The sequence below is a fragment of the Gobio gobio genome, assembly GCF_949357685.1.
Source record: "Gobio gobio genome assembly, chromosome: 1".
NCBI classification, from domain to species: domain Eukaryota; kingdom Metazoa; phylum Chordata; class Actinopteri; order Cypriniformes; family Gobionidae; genus Gobio; species Gobio gobio.
In genome coordinates this window covers 37481248-37502304 of record NC_137097.1, presented here as the reverse complement: position 1 = coordinate 37502304, position 21057 = coordinate 37481248, and the positions used below count along the sequence as shown (strand labels likewise).

At 41.7% G+C, this 21057-nt stretch overlaps 2 protein-coding genes across 2 annotated transcripts in view; one reads left to right on the top strand and one right to left on the bottom strand.

Moving 5' to 3' along the window:
• The first annotated feature begins 8541 nt into the window (after positions 1-8541).
• tmed1a (transmembrane p24 trafficking protein 1a) lies at positions 8542-15878 on the top strand. The gene is made up of 4 exons (XM_079836558.1): positions 8542-9007; positions 13393-13490; positions 13925-14111; positions 15064-15878. The coding sequence occupies exons 1-4, from the start codon at positions 8807-8809 to the stop codon at positions 15280-15282; spliced, it is 705 nt and encodes a 234-aa protein (XP_079692684.1). The 5' UTR covers positions 8542-8806; the 3' UTR covers positions 15283-15878.
• dnm2a (dynamin 2a) overlaps positions 15878-21057 on the bottom strand; it is a 77030-nt gene continuing 71850 nt past the window's right edge. Inside the window, exon 20 of the mRNA XM_079835958.1 lies at positions 15878-18742. Coding sequence (XP_079692084.1) covers positions 18706-18742 — 37 coding nt within the window. The 3' untranslated portion in view covers positions 15878-18705. The remainder of the gene's footprint in view (positions 18743-21057) is intronic.

The window sequence follows — 21057 nt, the reverse complement described above, 5'->3', positions numbered from 1 at the left end:
ACCCTGTTTCAATTTTGATGTTTCTGGTCTAAAATGACCAGCCTTTTAAAAATGGCAGTGGCTACTTGCACTAAGTGCAAATAGCCGCTGCCATTTTTAAAAGGCCGGCCAATAGATGTTATTTACTCTAAGTGCAAATAGCTGTAGATGCTATTTACTAAGTGAAATTGCATGCTAAGTGAAAATAGTGATATATTCTATTTACACCATGTAAAAGTAGTTCTTTGCAATATACTACACCACTGAAAACAGTGATTTATACACCCAAACAGGCATTGTTAGGTGGAGCTAGTGCGAATAGCACTTGCCAACAAGGCACGCTATTTGCACTTTTGCTTATAAATCACTCATATGCTATGTTAACATCAAATACTGGATTCAATCTTTTGTCAACTTGATTTTTTTCAATTAGCATTGGTTTTGTATTTATTGTTGAAACTTATTGATCATAGGCCTCATTGATCTGAGCTTATGCACCTCAGTTTTGAGAGGACAAAAACATAATTTGTGGATAATTTTGTCAGTATTCAACAAAATACGAATGTGATTTAATATTTAACCAGGAAGTTTGTTTTGAAGTGCTTTTATTTTGTACAAAATGGCACAAAGTCACACTTGTGGTGTTCCTGTCCAAAAATGACAAGCCTACAAAAAATTGCTTAAAAACGATTTCATATTCGTTGTCCATCCATCCATCATCTTCCGCTTATCCGGGGCCGGGTCGCGGGGGCAACAGTCTAAGCAGAGACGCCCAGACTTCCCTCTCCCTAGCCACTTCCTCTAGCTCTTCCGGGGGAACCCCGAGGCGTTCCCAGGCCAGCCGGGAGACATAGTCCCTCCAGCGTGTCCTAGGTCTTCCCCGGGGCCTCCTCCCGGTGGGACGTGCCTGGAACACCTCCCTGGGAAGGCGTCCAGGAGGCATCCGAAATAGATGCCCGAGCCACCTCAGCTGGTCCCTCTCGATGTGGAGGAGCAGCGGCTCTACTCCGAGTTCCTCCCGAGTGACTGAGCTCCTCACCCTATCTCTAAGGGAGCGCCCAGCCACCCTGCGGAGAAAGCTCATTTCGGCCGCCTGTATCCGGGATCTTGTCCTTTCGGTCATGACCCACAGCTCATGACCATAGGTGAGGGTAGGAACGTAGATTGACCGGTAAATCGAGAGCTTTGCCTTGCAGCTCAGCTCCTTCTTCACCACGACAGACCGGTACATCGACCGCATTACTGCAGAAGCTGCACCGATCCGTCTGTCAATCTCCCGTTCCATCCTTCCCTCACTCGTGAACAAGACCCCAAGATACCTGAACTCCTCCACTTGAGGCAGGAACTCTCCACCCACCTGAAGCGGGCAAGCCACCCTTTTCCGACTGAGAACCATGGCCTCGGATTTGGAGGTGCTGATTCTCATCCCAGCCGCTTCACACTCGGCCGCAAACCGTCCCAGTGCATGCTGAAGGTCCTGGTTAGAGGAAGCCAACACGACAACATCATCTGCAAAAAGCAGTGACGAAATTGTGTGGTTCCCAAACCGGACACTCTCCGGCCCTTGGCTGCGCCTAGAAATTCTGTCCATAAAAATTATGAACAGAACCGGTGACAAAGGGCAGCCCTGCCGGAGTCCAACATGCACCGGGAACAAGTCTGACTTACTGCCGGCAATGCGGACCAAGCTCCTGCTCTGGTTGTACAGGGACTGAACAGCCCTAAGCAGGGGGCCGCCGACCCCATACTCCCAGAGCACCCTCCACAGGATGCCACGAGGAACACAGTCGAATGCCTTCTCCAAATCCACAAAACACATGTGGACTGGTTGGGCAAACTCCCATGAACCCCCCAGCACCCTGGAAAGGGTATAGAGCTGGTCCAGTGTTCCACGACCGGGACGAAAACCACACTGTTCCTCCTGAATCAGAGGTTCCACTATCGGCCGAATTCTCCTCTCCAGTACCCTGGCATAGACTTTCCCGGGGAGGCTGAGAAGTGTGATCCCCCTATAGTTGGAACACACTCTCCGGTCCCCCTTCTTGAAAAGAGGGACCACCACCCCGGTCTGCCAGTCCAGAGGTACTGTCCCCGACCGCCATGCGATGCTGCAGAGGCGTGTCAGCCAAGACAGCCCCACAACATCCAGAGACTTGAGGTACTCAGGGCGGATCTCATCCAACCCCGGTGCCTTGCCACCGAGGAGCTTTTTAACCACCTCGATGACTTCAGCCCGGGTGATGGACGAGTCCACCTCTGAGTCCCCAGCCACTGCTTCCTCAACGGAAGACATGTCGGTGGGATTGAGGAGATCCTCGAAGTATTCCTTCCACCGCCCGACGATATCCCCAGTTGAGGTCAACAGGTGCCCATCTCCACTGTAAACAGTGTTGGTAGGGCACTGCTTCCCCCTCCTGAGGCGTCGAACGGTTTGCCAGAATCTCTTCGAGGCCGACCGATAGTCTTTCTCCATGGCCTCACCAAACTCCTCCCAGGCCCGATTTTTTGCCTCCACGACTACCCGGGCTGCAGTCCGCTTGGCCTGCCGGTACCGGTCAGCTGCCTCCGGAGTCCCACAAGCCATCCAGGCCCGATAGGACTCCTTCTTCAGCTTGACGGCATCCCTTACTTCCGGTGTCCACCACCGGGTTCGGGGATTGCCGCCTCGACAGGCACCGGAGACCTTACGGCCACAGCTCCGAGCGGCCGCAGCGACAATGGAGGTGGAGAACATGGTCCACTCGGACTCAATATCTCCAGACTCCCTCGGGATCCGGTCGAAGTTCTGCCGGAGGTGGGAGTTGAAGATCTCTCTGACAGGGGGCTCGGCCAAACGTTCCCAACAGACCCTCACAGTACGTTTGGGTCTGCCGGGTCTGTCCAGCTTCCTCCGCCGCCATCGGATCCAACTCACCACCAGGTGGTGATCAGTTGACAGCTCCGCCCCTCTCTTCACCCGAGTGTCCAAGACATATGGCCGAAGGTCTGATGACACGACCACAAAGTCGATCATCGACCTCCGGCCTAGGGTGTCCTGGTGCCACGTGCACTGATGGACACCCTTATGCTTGAACATGGTGTTCGTTATGGACAAACCGTGGCTAGCACAGAAATCCAATAACAGAACACCGCTCGGGTTCAGATCAGGGGGGCCGTTCCTCCCAATCACGCCCCTCCAGGTGTCACTGTCACTGCCCACGTGGGCGTTGAAGTCCCCCAGTAGAACGACGGAGTCTCCAGTCGGAGCACTTTCCAGCACCCCTCCCAGAGACTCCAAGAGGGCCGGGTACTCCGCACTGCCATTTGGGCCGTAGGCACAAACGACAGTGAGAGACCTATCCCCGACTCGAAGGCGCAGGGAAGCGACCCTCTCGTTCACCGGGGTGAACTCCAACACATGGCGGCTGAGCTGGGGGGCTATAAGCAAACCCACTCCAGCCCTCCGCCTCTCACCATGGGCAACTCCAGAGTGGTAGAGAGTCCAGCCTCTCTCGAGAAGTGTGGTTCCAGAGCCCAAGCTGTGCGTGGAGGTGAGCCCGACTATCTCTAGTCGGTACCTCTCGACCTCCCGCACAAGCTCAGGCTCCTTCCCCGCCAACGAGGTGACATTCCACGTCCCTAAAGCCAGATTCCGTGTCCAGAGATCGGGTCGTCGGGGGCCTCGCCCTCGACTGCTGCCCGATTCACAAAGCACCGGCCCCTTACGCTCCCTCCTGCAGGTGGTGAGCCCACAGGAGGGCGGCCCCACGTGACTCATTCGGGCTGAGCCCGGCCGGACCCCATGGGGGGAGGCCCGGCCACCAGGCGCTCGCATACGAGCCCCAACCCCGGGCCTGGCTCCAGGGTGGGGCCCCGGCTGCGCCATGCCGGGCGACGTCACTGTCCTTGGTGTAATTGTGGTCATAAGGGTTTGTGAACTGTTCTTAGTCTGGCCCGTCACCAAGGACCTGTTTGCCTTGGGAGACCCTACCAGGGGCATATAGCCCCAGACAACATAGCTCCCAGGATCATTCGGGTACTCAAACCTCTCCACCACGATAAGGTGACAGTTCAAAGACAGTTCAAAAACGATTTCATATTCGTTGTGATACATTAAAACCAAATATTGGATTCAGGCCTCGTTGATCTGAAGCTAAAGTTAATCTCTGTGGAAAAACAAAGCCTGTAATACATAGTTAATAAAATAGTTTGTTGATGTGTGTGTGCGTGTGTGTGTGTGTGTGTGTGTGCGTGTCTGTGTGTGCGTGTGTGTGGACTGGTAATCCCTACGTTATGGGGACAAAATGTCCCCACAAAGATGGCAATATCCAAAATCCTCGTCCTTGTGGGGACATTTTTAGGTCCCCATGAGGAAAACATCTTACAAATCAGACTAAGTGATGTTTTTTGAAAATGTAAAAATGCAGAATGTCTCCTGTGATGGGTAGGTTTAGGGGCAGGGGCAGTGTAGTGGGATAGAATATACAGTTTATACAGTATAAAAACCATTACGCCTATGGAAAGTCCCCATAAAACATGAAAACCCAACATGTGTGTGTGTGTGTGTGTGTGTGTGTGTGTGTGTGTGTGTGTGTGTGTGTGTGTGTGTGTGTGTGTGTGTGTGTGTGTGTGTGTGTGTGTGTGTGTGTGTGGGCATGTTTTCGTGAAATATCAGGACACAAATGTGTATAATGACATGGGTATGACATAGGTATTACAAAAAGAGGGTGAAATATGAGGACGTTCCCCATGTCCTCACTTTTCAAAATGCTTATAAATCATACAGAACAAGTTTTTTTTCACAGAAAGTGAACTGCACAGTCTCCTGTGAGGGCTAGGTTTAGGGTTAGGGGCAGTGTAAGGGGATAGAAAATACGGTTTGTACGGTATAAAAACCATTACGCCTATGGAATGTCCTCACATTTCACAAAAACAAACGTGTGTGTGTGTGTGTGTGTGTGTGTGTGTGTGTGTGTGTGTGTGTGTGTGTGTGTGTGTGTGTGTGTGTGTGTGTGTGTGCGCATGTGTTTTTGACCAATATAAGTTCAGATCAATGAGGCCTACAGTCAGTTTCAAAAATAAATACAAAACCAGTCCTAATTGAAAAAAAACAAGTTGACAAAAAGATTGAATCCAATATTTGGTGAAAATATAGCATAACAAGGGATTTATAAGCAATTTTTTGTAGGGAACATCACAAGTGGGTCAAGGTGTGGAAAAAAAAACTTTTTGAGAAGTAGTTATAACCTATGTGAGCAACATCAGTAAGTTTTAGTCCAATGTGAAAAGATTAGCTAACATTTTCAGGAAAAAGAAAATCCTCTCCGGGTCAAAATGACCCGAACACAACATAAGGGTTAAGTAACATGGCTGTAGGAGCAGCAAAACACAATAGAGTAGTGAAGGTCTATGCAGGCTGATGTACTATTGTGTTTTGTTATAGTAGTGTGCTCATGAGAACAAAAGGGAAACAAAAGTTCCTTATAATTAGACCAGTAACCACAAGTATAGTTGCTGATTCAAATATAAAATGCACGCAGTCTGAGAGACAGAGAGCAATTACTGAGAAAAGAATACTTGTTCAGTCCTTAGTTAGTGTTTGCTTTCATGTATTGTGACATACCAAACCAACATCAAAAAACTAGTGGTGACTTTGTTGTTGCCTGCATCTATGCCAAAAGGTTGCGCTTGAAGACACCGCAAAGACTACAACCAACAAGTGCATCTGTGCCTGCGCAAGAGAGACACTCTCCATACCAGCAGGTGGCAGTATTCTGTATTCGTCATTCAAAAAAAGGAAAGCGAAATTAGGGCTGTGTTCGAAATCGCCCTCTATACATTAATTCACTATTCCCTACATTACTCCACTAATATAGTCCACTTGAAGGAGTGAATTCAGACACTGGGTTCGCCGGAAGAGCTAGCATGTATAAACTGTAATTAAACAATTTAATAATCAAATAAAAATTAATTTATACCAGTATGATATTATGCTGTACCCACATTGGACCAGCGGTTTGGAAAATGGATGGATGGATGATTCAACTACGGGCGCCATCTTTTGGTCAGACGCAGGAATTCATTCGACACGCGACTCTCACAGTGCATTATGGGTATTCTTTAGGTGCTGAGCGTATATCAGTTGTACACTTGTTATTGCGGTGCATTGTGGGATTGAATGCGTGAACTCAGTAACGTCCACTATGGTTTTGGACACCACAGCAAAAGGCTGAAATAGTGCCCTATTTAAGGGTATAGGGGGTGATTTCAGACACAGCCTACACTCAAAAAAAAAATTGGGCTGTTTTAACCCAGCGGTTGGGTTAAATGTTTGCTTAAAATAACCTAATTGCTGGGTTAAAGGTTCAGTGTGTAGTATTTATGAGGATCTATTGACAGAAATGCAATATAATATACATAACTGTGTTTTCATTTGAGTATAAAGACTTTAAATAATGTACCGTTATGTTTTTATTACCTTAAATAAGCCATTTCTATCTCCACACACCACGGGTCCCCTTACAGTGAAATCGGCATTTTGCGTAGGCATGTTTCTACAGTAACCCTAAACAGACAAACTTCTCTACAGATCACTAGTCACTCTCTGCTCTCTCCAACAATGACAGTTTTGTCCTGTGTTGACCATCGTATCTTCTCTATGTGCTCTGAAAGGGGGGGGGTGCAATTTACAACCTCACTGCTAGATGCCGCTAAAAATCACACACTGCCCAATTGCTGGGTTTGTCCATTTTCAACCCAACTTGGGTTGTTTTTAACCCAGTATTTTTAGAGTGTATAGGAATGCAGAAATAAAGTAGAAACAAAGCACTTCCTTACCATTTTGAATATGACTCATGTGGTTCAGTTGGTCTTTAATATTTGTGTATTGGAATGCTCTGATAAGATGAAGTAAAATTAGAAGTGTTTTCTGTCTTGCTTTCATCACTTTTGCTATTCTTCTAAGCTGAACAGCCAATCAGAGTCTCTCTCCCCGACTGCCCGACGGCGATTCAACACACTCAAGGTCAAAAAAAAGGTCGCCAACAAGGTCCTTAAAAACAATTACAGTTTGAATATCAGCTCAACCGAGCTTGCTTGCACATGAAGCGGCAAGATCACTTTATATTAAATCTGAATTTTGTATATTCAGAAGACTTGAATCAAACCTCTCAAGTCATACTTATGGGGCGGCAGTGGCTCAGTGGTTTATGTAGGTTGTCTACAAACTGGAAGGTTGGTGGTTCGATCCCCTGTTCCACCTGACCAAGTGTCGAGGTGTCCATGAGCAAGACACCTAACACCAGCTGCTCCCGACGAGCTGTCACCGCCGTCGGTGTGTGAATGAGTGTATGAATGGGTGAATGTGAGGCAAATGTAAAGTGCTTTGGATGGCCGTAGGTCTGTTAAAAAGCGCTATATAAATGCAGTCCATTTACCATTTTACTTTTACAATGTCTCTGTGAATCTTTAAAGCGTTACAATTTTGGATAGACAAAAATGAGGAGACAATAGTCAAAATATCTCAAAACTTTTGTTCCGAGGATGAACGTAAGTCTTATAGGCAGTGTTGGGGAAAGTTACTTTTTAAAAGTAATGTGTTACAATATTGCATTACTCCCTAAAAAGGAAGTAAGGAACGCCCACCTGGAGGGCAAAACAAGGCTTTCCTCCATTGCCCGCCAGTCATTTGTACCAGTTTTAATGTAGTAAGACCGTGATATTAAAAGACCAAATTCAATATACACCTTATTGATGATGCATACTTTGTACAGGCAAACAGATGAACACAGAATATAAATACAACATGAGGTTTCTCGTGAAAACCCCCATCGAAACCAATTATAAAGGTCAACGCGTTGCGTTCATATTCTTGGCTCATCTACTTGCCTGCATATAGGCATGTAGGCTATGCATCATCAAAAGGGTGTAAACTGAATTTAATCTTTTAATATCACTGTTATAGGGACTTTAAGGGTGGGTTGCACTAATACAAATTATTTAGCCTGGTGACGGTTCATCCCGAAGCAGCCCTTTAATTTTACTGGTAATCTGTGTAAAAAATTAAGTGATGCAAATATAAACCCAGCTCATATCAACAAATCCTTGCTTAGCATTAAACTTTGCTTAATTTAGTCCTTATTGATGCAACTCACCCTATAGTGTTTTTCACGCAGCCGGTGCTGTATATGGATCACAAGTGGCCAAAACTTGCATCTTGTTCACATAGTTTAAAAAAAATTGGACAGGCTTGTGCTGCAGTTAGCTGTTTTGCCCTCCAGTGCTCCACGACAGTCACATGACTGAAAACTATATGAATAAAAACCAAAAATTAAACAAATGTGATGTTTATCTATAAAGTCATTTTTACTTTTTAGTTGAATTGGATCATCAAAGGTCAGCAGCAAATATATCGATTAATAAAGTGAGATTAAATACATATTTGTGTACTTTAATAGCTATATTTAATTACTGCAGGTTTGTGTCAAATTCTGAGTTTTCGTTTAGCTGTTTTTATTCATTTTGAGGAATACTGAGTTTTTGTACAAGTGAGATGAGAAAATGCATGGAAATGTTTCCTGTACTGCGGCGCAACGAGGCAAGCGCGCGTTGACGCTCGAATCTTGACGTCGGAACCTAATCGACAAATCAACGAGGCTTGCGCGTTTTAAACTACAACGCGTCCATTATCAGCTAAGATGTCAAACTTCAAACGCGGCTGTTTGTCACTGCAGGTTCACGAGAGTCCAAAACATGCGCTTGCAGTGTGAAGGCATTGATCGCGTCTAGTTTGGTCGCGTCGCTCGCAGTGCGGAGACGGGCTGTTTGAAACAGCTGCTCTAGTGTGTTTATGAAGGGCAAAGTAATGGAGCGGTTTAAAGAGACGCGTCTCGTGGTGTGTTTGCTGCTCTTTCTGACGCTCTGCGTGGATTTGGGATTCGAATTCGGACAGAACAAGGACAGCGAGTTCACTTTCCTTCTACCTGCCGGAGCAACCGAGTGCTTCTTCCAAACAGCCACTAAGACCGGCAGCATAGAAGTGGAGTACCAGGTCAATTTTTTAATTGATACATTTAACACGATAACCTATTTAAACGAGAAGACGGACTAAATAAAGACTCGGCAAAAGTGAGAAATAGAAGTAGGCTAACTTGTCAAAAATGTTCGTTTTTGCTAAGTTAAGAATAGGTTTTGGATTATCATTTTATTAACACGAACTCTTCTGCATTACATTGCAATTTTGCTTGGCAGTATAATGACCAGGAAGTAGCAGGACTTTTCCTTTCATTGGTGTTTTGGTCAAAGTGCATTTATGAACTAGCCTACTTACAATGAACAGTTAATTTAATTAACAAACACTAGGGTTAATAAATGTATTGCTCATTGTTACATAAGTGTGTGTTTGGTGGGAAGTTCAATATTATTGACATCAAATTCAATTGCACACTAAAGGACTTGAGCAATCCTCATTCAGTCATCTTTAGATATCACATAGCCTACTGCCTTTTTAGTTATTCCTGTATAGCCCTGTGTTGTAACAACAGAAGCTTGTCTGGGGTGTGTTTTGGAGCCGTCCCGCTTCATGTTAAAAACAGGCACAGCTGCAGGACAGCTGACCCTACCCAGAGCTCATTCCATGTGCTGGAAGGATCAGAGTGTCTCCAGTGCTGCATGGTTGGTGTTTGCCACACTTTATCTGAGGCCAGCACATTGGCTCCTCATTGAGCTGCTTTATCAGCTGGTGGAAGATAGGAGGTCTGTCATTTGAATATGGGGGAAAAGAGGGGACACATGTGAAATCCATAATGGCAGGGGTGGAAGTCTTTGATAGTTTATCTATATATGAGAAATGTTGATGTGACAAATCCACCAATGCATCAGTCAATCACTACAGGGTAAGAGTCTTGGATATAATTTAGCCAATATTTGGTTATTTTGAGATGATCATCATTGGCCAACTACTTGGCTGGTCAAAATTTCTCAAAAATAGATTTTTTTTCATTAATAAAAAATTATCCTTTATTATGAAAAAATATCAACAAAAACTGCTTATTAATATTTGAAAAAGTTTCATCAACCAAATTAAATTGATTTAATTTAACCAATATGCAGAAGAAGAAGAAAAACATAACATTGGAAATGATATCATAGAATGTGTAACTGTGTGTCTAGGTCAGTTAGTCTCTCAAAAGATCAGAAAATATTTTTTCTTTATGAAATGGCAAAGATAGTCTCTACCCTAAGTTAACTCCCGAAAAACATGATTTATGGGAGTTAGGCCTAAATAATCAATGATATTTGTTAACAAAAAATACTTCATACGTTAAAACGTGTAAGGTGAATATTTTATTACTTTTCACTTAATGGTTACATCACATTACATTTTTAGAGTGATTAAAGTCACCATGAAATCAAATGGATTATTTAGGACTGGAATATTGCAGTATTTATTGTAAATAATTTATCTGTGCACATCATTATTTTATTTAAATTCATGTCCTCATAATATTTTATTAGAATAACTTCCCCCTCCCTCTTGCCGAGTGTTCACTGTGTTCACTGACGTGAGGGCGGGGCAACCTGTCAATCACATGAGATCGATTAGCAAACCACAAGCATCCAATCAATTCCACATGGACAGAATCAAGTCCCGCCCTACATTTTTTCTTGTTCGAGAAGCCATTTCATTTGGAGATACAGTGTGTCCAGAAAGTAGCCTGACAAGCTAGACCCACATCAAGATGTTGGGTGTGGGAACACACCATTGGCTGAGCTCAATCTGAGGGGCGGGATAAACGGTTGTCTTTCAAATTCCCTCTGCACTCAATAGGATAGCGCTACAACCAACCAGAGCAACGAAGAAGGTGAAGCAGAGCTAGCTGATAGATTAAACTTTCGCTGTATCCGGTCGGCAAAACACATCTTCCTTTCTTAAGAATGACTTCAGTGCCGTTCTATGTTCTTTTCTCAAAGAAAAGCTTAACAACAAGTCTTCCAGAGTCGCGGCCAAAGCCGATTCGAAAGACCGCTGTTCGCAAGTTTCTTTGTTTACAAGTAACTTGCGGAACCGCGTCAACTCTGCGGTCATTATGTTAAGCCCGCCCACCGACTCTATACACGATGTGATTGGCCTGACCAAAGTTAGTTTTTTCCAGCTCGCATGCCAACGGAGAGTTGCTAGACTACCCTGGCTGCAAATTAGATTTGCTGCCGCTAAGGTGCGTCTAGATTTATAGGCTATCCGGAAAGTATTCTCAGGGCTTCACTTTTTCGACATTTTATGTTACAGCCTTATTCCAAAATGGATTAAATCCCTCAATTCTACAAACAATACCCCATAATGACAACGTGAAAGAAGTTTGTTTGAAATCTTGGCAAATTTATTTAAAAATATAAAACTAAAAAATCACTTGTCTATAAGTATTCCCAGCCTTTGCCATGACACTCAAAATTGAGCTCAGGTGCTCCTGTTTCCACTGATCCTCCTTGAGATGTTTCTACAACTTGATTGGAGTCCACCTGTGGTCAATTCAGTTGTTTTGGAAAGATTGGCAGATTTGGAAAGGCACACACCTGCAAGTCAGAGCACAAACCAAGCCATGAAGTCCAAGGAATTGTCTGTAGACCTCAGAGACAGGAATGTGTCAAGGCACAGATCTGGGGAAGGGTACAGAAACATTTCTGCAGCATTGAAGGTCCCGATGAGCACAGTGGCCTCCAACATCTGTAAATGGAAGAAGTTTGGAACTACCAGGACTCTTCCTAGAGCTGGCCGCCTGGCCAAACAGAGTGATTGGGGGAGAAGGGCCTTAGTCAGGGAGGTGACCAAGAACCCGATGGTCACTCTGACAGACCTCCAGCGTTTCTCTGTGGAGAGAGGAGAACCTTCCAAAAGAACAACAATCTTCTGCAGCACTTCATCAATCAGGCCTGTATGGTAGAGTAGCCAGACAGAAGCCACTCCTCAGTAAAAGGCACATAACAGCCTGCCTGGAGTTTGCCAAAAGGCCCCTGAAGGACTCTCAGACCATGAGAAACAAAATTATCTGGTCTGAAAAAGCACAGATTGAACTCTTTGGCCTGAATGGCAAGCGTCATGTCTGGAAGAAACCAGGCACCGCTCATCACCTGGCCAATACCATCCAAACAGTGAAGCATGGTGGTGGCGGCATCATGCTGTGGGGGTGTTTTTCAGTGGCAGGAACTGGGAGACTAGTTAGGATCGAGGGAAAGATGTATGTAGCAATGTACAGAGACATCCTTGATGAAAACCTGCTCTGGACCTCAGACTTGGGCGAAAGTTCATCTTCCAACAGGACAATGACCCTAAGCACACAGCCAAGATAACAAAGGAGTGGCTACGGGACAACTCTGTGAATGTCCTTGAGTGGCCCAGCCAGAGCCCAGACTTGAACCCGATTGAACATCTCTGGAGAGATCTGAAAATGGCTGTGTACCGACGATCCCCATCCAACCTGATGGAGCTTGAGAGGTCCTGCAAAGAAGAATGGGGGGAACTACCCAGAAAATAGGTGTGCCAAGCTACCAAGACTTGAGGCTGTAATTGGTGCCAAAGGTGCCTCAACAAAGTATTGAGCAAAGGCTGTGGATACTTGCGTAACTGGAATGTTGAGGGGAATAATGAATTTAATCTATTTTGGAATAAGGCTGTAACATAACAAATGTGAAAAAGGTGGAGCACTGTGAATACTTTCCAATTGCGCTGTACATCACAATAGGAAAGAAAAGACATGCTGAATTGAAATTGTCCTTAAAATGGTACAAACGTTTTTCAAAACCATATGAAACCAACATTTCTAAGAACTTTGCACGTCTTTTAAAATAGATTTTCTGTGGCCACTTTTTTTCATTGTGCAAAAATATTCATTAATTAGGCCTATTTAGTTTTTGTTTTATGTTTTATATTGACTTTGGTGCACATTATTCCAAAGGAAGGATATTTGTCTGAATAATATTTCTTAAAAAAAATAATTCTGAAATAAATAATGTCATGAAGTCCTCTTTTTATCATACATTTATCTATAAAAAAATCCCCTCAATGAATGCTTATACCAGTCAAATATCTCTTCATTCACTTCAGAAGTGAAATGAGTAAAAAGCTGTTTCATTTATCAGTCACCCTGCTTGAGTCAGCATGAAGCAGAAGTCACAAAGTTTTCTTTCCAATTGTGACCTATACCTGAGTGAAACGGCTTCACAACTGGAAAAAATGTAGGGTGGGACTTGATTTTGTCCATGGGTAATTGATTGGATGGTTGTGGTTTGCTATTGGTCGATCTCATGTGATTGGCAGGTTGCCCCGCCCTCACTGCATGGATAAATCAGTTGTAGTAGTAAATACTGCAATTTTCCATAAAAAAAATATTTTCAATTTTGATATCATATTAACCCTCTCATAACCCTGTGTGTGTGCAGGTGATTGCAGGCTCAGGGCTGGACGTGGGCTTCACTATGATCTCCCCCAGCGGATACAGATTGGTCTCTGACTTCAGAAAATCGGACGGCATCCACACGTAGGTTTCACATCCCGTCGTGTGCCGAGCTGAACCTTCACACATTTATTCATATGCAGTTAGTTTCGGACCGTCATAACCCACCAGATTTGCATTGTCCTCTGCTGCAAATTTGCATGATATCTGCAAGGCTGACAGTGACCACATCCAAACTGAATTGACTGAAAACAGTTGCCTGTTTACAGAATCGGATGCACATGAAATGAAAATTCGGTCATCTTTTGCCTCATGTCGTTCCAAACCTGTGTGACTTTCTTTCTGCTGACGAACATAGAAGATATTTTGAAGAATTTTGGTAACCAAAAAGTTTTGGATTCATTGAATTATGGACAATAAATTCTCAAAATATCTTCTTTTATCTTATGATCTAATATGTCTCTATGTCTTACAGTCAGGATGTGCATTAGAGTAATGTTTCTGTGTGTCTGTGTCAGGGTGGACCCCACTGAGGAGGGCGACTACAGGATTTGCTTTGATAACAGCTTCAGCCGCGTTTCAGAGAAGATGGTGTACGTGGAGGTGATTGTGGATGGACCAGAGGAGGAAGCTGAGGATGAGGAAGACTGGGCTGCTCTGGCTGAACCGGAGGACTCGCTGGAGTACAAACTGGAGGATATCAGGGTACACCAGTCAAATATCTCTTCATTCAGTGAAAGGGATTTCAAAATAGAAAAGTGAAAGAGAGTCTAGGATTGGATCATTATTACAGTGATTTTTGTTTCTAGCATGTTAGATGTTTGGCAACAGTTCTTCTAACCCTAATTGATGGAGCGTTTAGCTTTTCATTTCTTAAACAACCATTTAGGAAGACACATCTGGGCCATATTCCAGGATGACAATGTCAAGATTCATCAGGCTCAAACTGTGAAAGAACCAAAAATTGATGCACCTCTTGATGGAAATAAATGTTGTGATGTTATTTCCATCAAGAGGTGCATCAGTTTTTGGTCAAGATCTAGTATTGACAATGCAAGAGTCAAGCACTCTTTAAAGTCTCCTCCAGCACATCCCTAAGACTTTTAATTAATGTAATCATTAAATCACAATCTTGACATTGTCATCCTGGAATATGGCCGTGATGTGTCTTCCTACATGGTTGTTCAAGAGATGAAAAGCTACACACTCCATCAATTAGGGTTAGAAGAACTGTTGCCACATATAACATGCTAGAAACATAAAAATCACTGCAATAATGATCCAATCCTAGACTCTTAAGCATGCATTGCCTATTTAAAACCAACTTTTTTTTTGTCCAAGCAGTGTATAATTTGTGTATCAAATACGATAGCCTACAGTAGGCTTTATAAGGTTAAAGAAAGCCCACCAGGCTGGTATTTGTAATGTTTCCAACATGTGTTTTATGGTTGAATACCATTAAGAAAATGATTTGCAATGACTCCCCTCAAAGGTCAGTTTTGCTCATTCGAATGTCATGCTTTGGTTACATTCTCTTTTTTATTTGTTCCATGGCTTCTGAAGTGTTTTTCAAATGTTGTACTGTGACAACCTCACTGCAACCAAAAACGTTTTGCGTGAAGTTGTAGCCGCATTCGTGTTATCTCTCGCCACACAGGACACAATGGATGCTGTGCACAAGAACCTGGAGCGAAGCCGTCAGCTGCAGACGACGCTGCGGGCGTTTGAGGCACGTGACCGCTACCTGCTGGAGGATAACCTTTGGCGGGTTTCCTTCTGGTCCAGCGTCAGTTTGCTGGTCATGGTCAGCGTGGCCCTCACACAGGTCTACACGGTACGCAGGTTATTCAGGGACACACACAGAAGCCGCACATAGCATGAACTGCGGGGAAGATGCCGGAACACTGTATGAATGGATTCTGGAAATGAGGACGTGAGGAAACTCTCAGGTCCAAAAATAAAGAAAAACCCCTCCAGTTTATGTCAGAATGAAATGTTGAAGTGTTTAGAGATAGCAATGAATCTGAAATCCTGGAGCTTGACTCCCAGTTTTAATTGTATTACTTTAAATCAATGACTCAAATTCAATAGTTTTCATTGATTGTGCCATCATTTCATCAGCTGATGTGTTTGGTTCAAGGATTAGAACTGTTTATTATATTTATTTATTTAATCTATGGAGAATATAAAGTGTTTAGAGATATCAATTAATCTAAAATCTTGGAGCTTGTCTCCCAGATTTAATTGTAAGACATTTCTTTAGAGCGCAAACTAACACTGGTGAACACTAAATTTACTTGAAGTACTGTAGCAGCATTTGAATGTGAATGTAATTTTGTACTTGACTTTTAAAACACTGTGGTTAAAATAATTTATGAGACTTTTGAAGTGAATAACACTGCAGTAAATTGTGAGTAACATATTTCTTATGGATTTATATGGCTGTAAAATAAAGATCCAAGGGAACGTTTCACTTTGAATGGTTTTATTATGCAGCACATTAGCATCTCATTTGGAACAAATGCAGCTCAGTCATATGTGGCATTGTAAGTGCAAATAGAAAATTATTTTAAAACTCATCTGGGTTATTGATGTCACACTTCAAGTCAATTGCTGACTGCGCTGAGTTATTACTGTACTGTGGGAATCCGAATCACATTGTTTCGTAACAATACTTTCAAGACTGCTGCCGTTAATCTCTACAGGTTAATCTGAGGTTTGATTCATTTTCAGTATTTCTAATATCCGTCCATCACCCTACAACAACACACAAATATTTTCATTAAAAAACAAGGCTAGTAAATAAATTCTGTACAACTATATTCATTACAAACTGCCTATAAATAAAAAGTCATGGAGTCTCAATGAAATAACGTGATGCTCAGTTAACGATTCCAGTATTCATCTTACACACACCATTAAAACTAATGTATTATTCAGTAGAAATCTGGCACCAGGTCATCTCTTGTAAATCACAAAATTAAATCTCAGAAGAGCCCAAAACAGGAATATTAGAAGATTAAAAGGATATTGCCGCTGCAAGAAATGTGGCAGTTTGACTCCAAACTTTCACAAATCCAAAAACAAACCCAAGAAAGAAAGTGAAATTATTTGCCGCCTTTCTATATTTAAAGAGTCTGGAGTCTTGCAAACAGATCTGATTAACTGGCTTCTTTTCATGTGTGTTCATGCTTTGAAGTTTAATGTTTACTTGCAAAACATTTAATATTTGATATCAGTAATTGCCAAATACTTCATTAGACTGCTGACTTAAGTTAGAAGACTAAAGTTAAACTCTAAAACTAAAACTTCTCCAAAGTTTTCCAAGTCCCTTTGGAAATAGTTCTGTAGCAGTGACCAAAACATCAGTGGTGCACAAAGTTGAAACGTTGAACTGGTCTACTAATTTGATTGAACAAACAGCATGCTGGAACTATCTGTGTGTGTATCACTGTCTGTGTTCACAAATGGAGCACAATGGTTGGTTTAAAGGTCATAATGCTTCTTACCATAGGCCACAAATCACCTGGCTAAATTCCCGGTAAAGAACTACACTTCCCATAATCTTTAAAGGCCAACCCATCAATTGGTTGCTCTGATCAGAAATCACAGGGAAAAAAAAAAACTTCAGCAGTGAAAAACTAGTCTATTCTTCATCATTAAAATATTTCAACAAGTTGGGTCACATGTGCCTTGTCAACCAATCATATACTAAAACATTGACATCCCTGTAGTCTCTATAGAGTGTGGCAGGGATTACGTATTTTTTGTTGTATTTTTCCTGTAAATGAGTTAGCATTTTAGCTCTTTTGGTTTCATCGTCCTGAAGTCAATGGGTTTTGGTTAAATGCCTGAAAAAAGGTCTGTGGTGAACAAAAGCTCAATATATTTTTATGTTTTACTCAGTCACATAAAATAACCTCTTGCGATTTTCTTAAAGCTTTTAATCACGCCGAAACAGATATCGGGTGTTTCTCAAATGGAAGGTTGCATATCTCGGCTGCCACGACATCAAAAGTGGCTGAAGGCCATCTCAATTTGAAGGATCCTTGGAAGGCAACCTTGTTTTAAAGGACGCATCGGATGTATCCTTTGTGGCCTTAAATCACCCACAATCCTTTGCATACATTTAAATTCACAAAAATAAACTGCTGGAAAACAAGTCTGTACTGAGCTTGTCTGAGTTTATGAAATATAAGACAAAATAATGTTTTCGGACACAAAAGCATAGATGTTATCTTTTGTTTTGCTGTAAATTAATCACCAACACTAAACTGACAATAATGTAAGCCACTGGGATACAGCAGACATTCACTGTATTGCATTCATAGAAAGCCAGTTAATATAAAGATTTGTAATACAAAGTATTTTTCGAAAATTAAGTTTTAATTGTATTTTCGTGCTGTGACCATGGGGCCGGGAACATGTGTGACGTAGGTATGCGCACTTACTAGATTTGTCTCATTCTAGTGTTTAATTGCTGAGGAGGACACTAGCCTACAAACCTCACATTCTCGGGAGGGTGCAGCCTTCTGTTCGAGAAACACCCATAAGCTCTATTCTAAAATTTACTTACTAGTCGCTTTCACAGCCTTGTTGTTTATAATCATGCTCTTGCAAACTTTCAGGGAAAATGCTATTTAAATAAAGACTGAAAGAGTTTGTCGGAAGTTTGTTTACAAGCCTACGTTTAGCTCTTCTGGCGATTGTATTTAGGCTTCACAATGAACAGAAGTTGTGAAGATTATCATGAGAAACTTTTGTTGGTCACAGATCTTATTTTTTGCAATAATCCAAAAGCCAATGGAAAAATCCTATTTGGTTTTTGTTGAGGGAACCAGTGTGGAAACGTAAGGGATTGAGCTACAAAAATACAGTACGTCATCACTGCATTCAATTGAACACATCAATTTTGAAATATTTAAATTATATTGTATTTATTACTTTAAATCAATGACTCAAATTCAATAGTTTTCATTGGCTGTACCATCATTTCATCATTCAGTGCTTTATCCATTTTTTTTTTTTTTTTGGCTTCAAATCAGTTTGCAATGCATCAGCTGGATTGTTTGGTTGTTTATTATATTTATTTATTTATTTAATCTATGGGGGAAAAATACTTCTGGAAACGTAGGTCAACGTGAGAAGTTGAAACAAGAAATAGCTTAATAAAATTAAGTTGGCTCTTTTCTATACAAATGATTGATATCCTTAGGAAACAGGCATCAGGTTGTGATGGTGTAGTAGAGCAGCCATACAGTACAGTACTGCAGTCCTCCTCCGGAGCGCTGGATCAGCTTCACCACTGGTTCTCCGGGCGTCGGGGAGGTGGACGTCTGTTCAACAACCGCAACCAAAACCACACATCAGCAGTGATCATTTCATTTACGTACTGTACAGAGTATGTTTACAGTAACTCAAAAGGCTCTGATGAGGAATTGAGTGCTGAGGTTTTCATTATGACTGTGTTCGCTGTGTGAAGGAGGGGTGGGGTTAGAGTAAAATCTCAAAAGCTGCGAAATCACTTTATTGTTACATAGAAACAGAGGATTCTGAGTCAAAGGCTGTTAAATATGATCCGCGTGTTACTCATGGTCACATGCTGATATTTGACACAGCTAAACATCTGACTAACGACTATAGTCATTATTCAGACAGGATCTTCCTTGGCTTTTCTTTTTCTTTTTCCATTTAGGAAACTTGCTCATGAGTCATGCTGAGAAAGACAAATCAGCGTCACAGTGGATGTAGCTGTGATGAAGCCATGTGGTTCTCAATCCTGTTTCTGAGACCTTTAACCCTGCAAATGTGATTCACCATAAGCTCATTAAGCTCCTTCCTGATTCACATCACATTTGCTCAAGACAGTATCTTATGCACGATTAGATTAGTGCATGCTAAACATAGAAACTTTCTGGTGAATATATAAACTATGATTTTTGCCTACCCCTTGCGCTATGAATGAGTTTGTGGAAGATCGCATCCAACTTTTTCAGTTTGACAGTGAGTTTTTTTTTTTTTTAAATGTAAATGAATGTATTAGCAATGTATTGTTGTTAGTTTCACTCAAACCTCTTTGTTCACATTACTTAAAAACCCATTTAACTACATTAACTTAATTTAACTGAGTTGTTTCTACTATAAATCAGTATTGTCCAGTCAACTTAAAATTGTGAAACACAAATAATGTGCAACGCAGCTGCTTACGCCGAACACAAAAAAAGATTTTTCAGTTTAATTAAAATGGGCTAAAGTAACATTTTGTCACAACTTAATTTAATTATGTTCAATCAACCTAATGTATTTAAAACTAAAGTTTATTTGTTTTAAAACTACATGAACCATTTTTGTTGACATAACTAACTTGGCAGTAGATCTGTAATTCCCAGCATGCTTTGCAAGGGACTGCATTAGGAGAGTAAATATAGGGATTAAAGTGTTATTTTGTGGGTGTTTTCAGTAATGGGAAATACGTTGTTAGTTTATCTTAGTGTTAAATCTCCAGTTATGTTGGACATTTAGAGGAGTTTTTGTGGTTACTATTATGCAGAAGATTGGTGCCTGTGGGCACTCATGAACACATTTATTGGATGAAATTCAAGCTCTCAATTAAATTGAGTTTATCCAATGAGTTTGTTTTTATTTGTTTTAGTACATTTTGTTTCTAAAATATGCTTGTAGTTATTTAATAGTTTTCCACTTCAGTAGTACTTGAATTTCTTTTGTTCATACAACTAAAATGTTATTTGTACAAATCACTCATAGTGGAACCACTTGATACTGCGTGTCAGACTGTTACGCTGGTGACGCTTTCAAGTTCTATGGCAGAACGACTCGTGCGCATGCGTTTTTTTGTGTGCGCAAAAAGTAATCTCGTTGCGTCATAACATTAATGTTGAACCACTGGAGTCACATGGACTATTTTAACAATGTCTTTACTACCTTTCTGGGGCTTGAAAGTGTTCATTACATTGCGATCTATAGCCGCGTTTCCACCGCAGGACTGACTTCACTCAAAAAATAATTTGTTGAATTTACTTAAAAAAGCTGCGTCAAGTGGTTCCACACAACTATATTGAGTCATTTTTACAAATAACAATTGAGTTATATGAACAAAAGAAAGTCAAGTAACACTGACAAAATTTCTTTAAGTAAATACAAACCATTTGAATTTGTCACCATTACATAATATTTATATGTGCAGTTTACTTAATAATGTTATGTTAAATTTATAAAAGTTTATGTTAGGTGAACACATTTATTGATTTAATTTACCTTATTAAATTAACTACTTGCTCTACAAGTGTAAGTGGAAAATTATTAAATATAACAAAAAGCATATTTTTAGAAACACCATTCCAAAATGACTTAAGAACAGAAAGTCCATCAATAAATAAGTTTGAGTGGCCACAGCCTAAACACAGGCACCACTCTTCTGCATAATGGTTAGCACAACATTTCAGAAACTCCTCTAAATGTCCAACATAACTGCACATAACACTAACATAAACTAACAACATCTTTCCCTTTACTGAAAAAAATAAAATAACACTTTAAACCCTTAATTTACTCTCCTAATGTAGCCCCTTGCAAAGCATGCTGGGAACTACCGATCCACTGCCCAGTTTGTTCGTTTCACTCAGCAATGTTA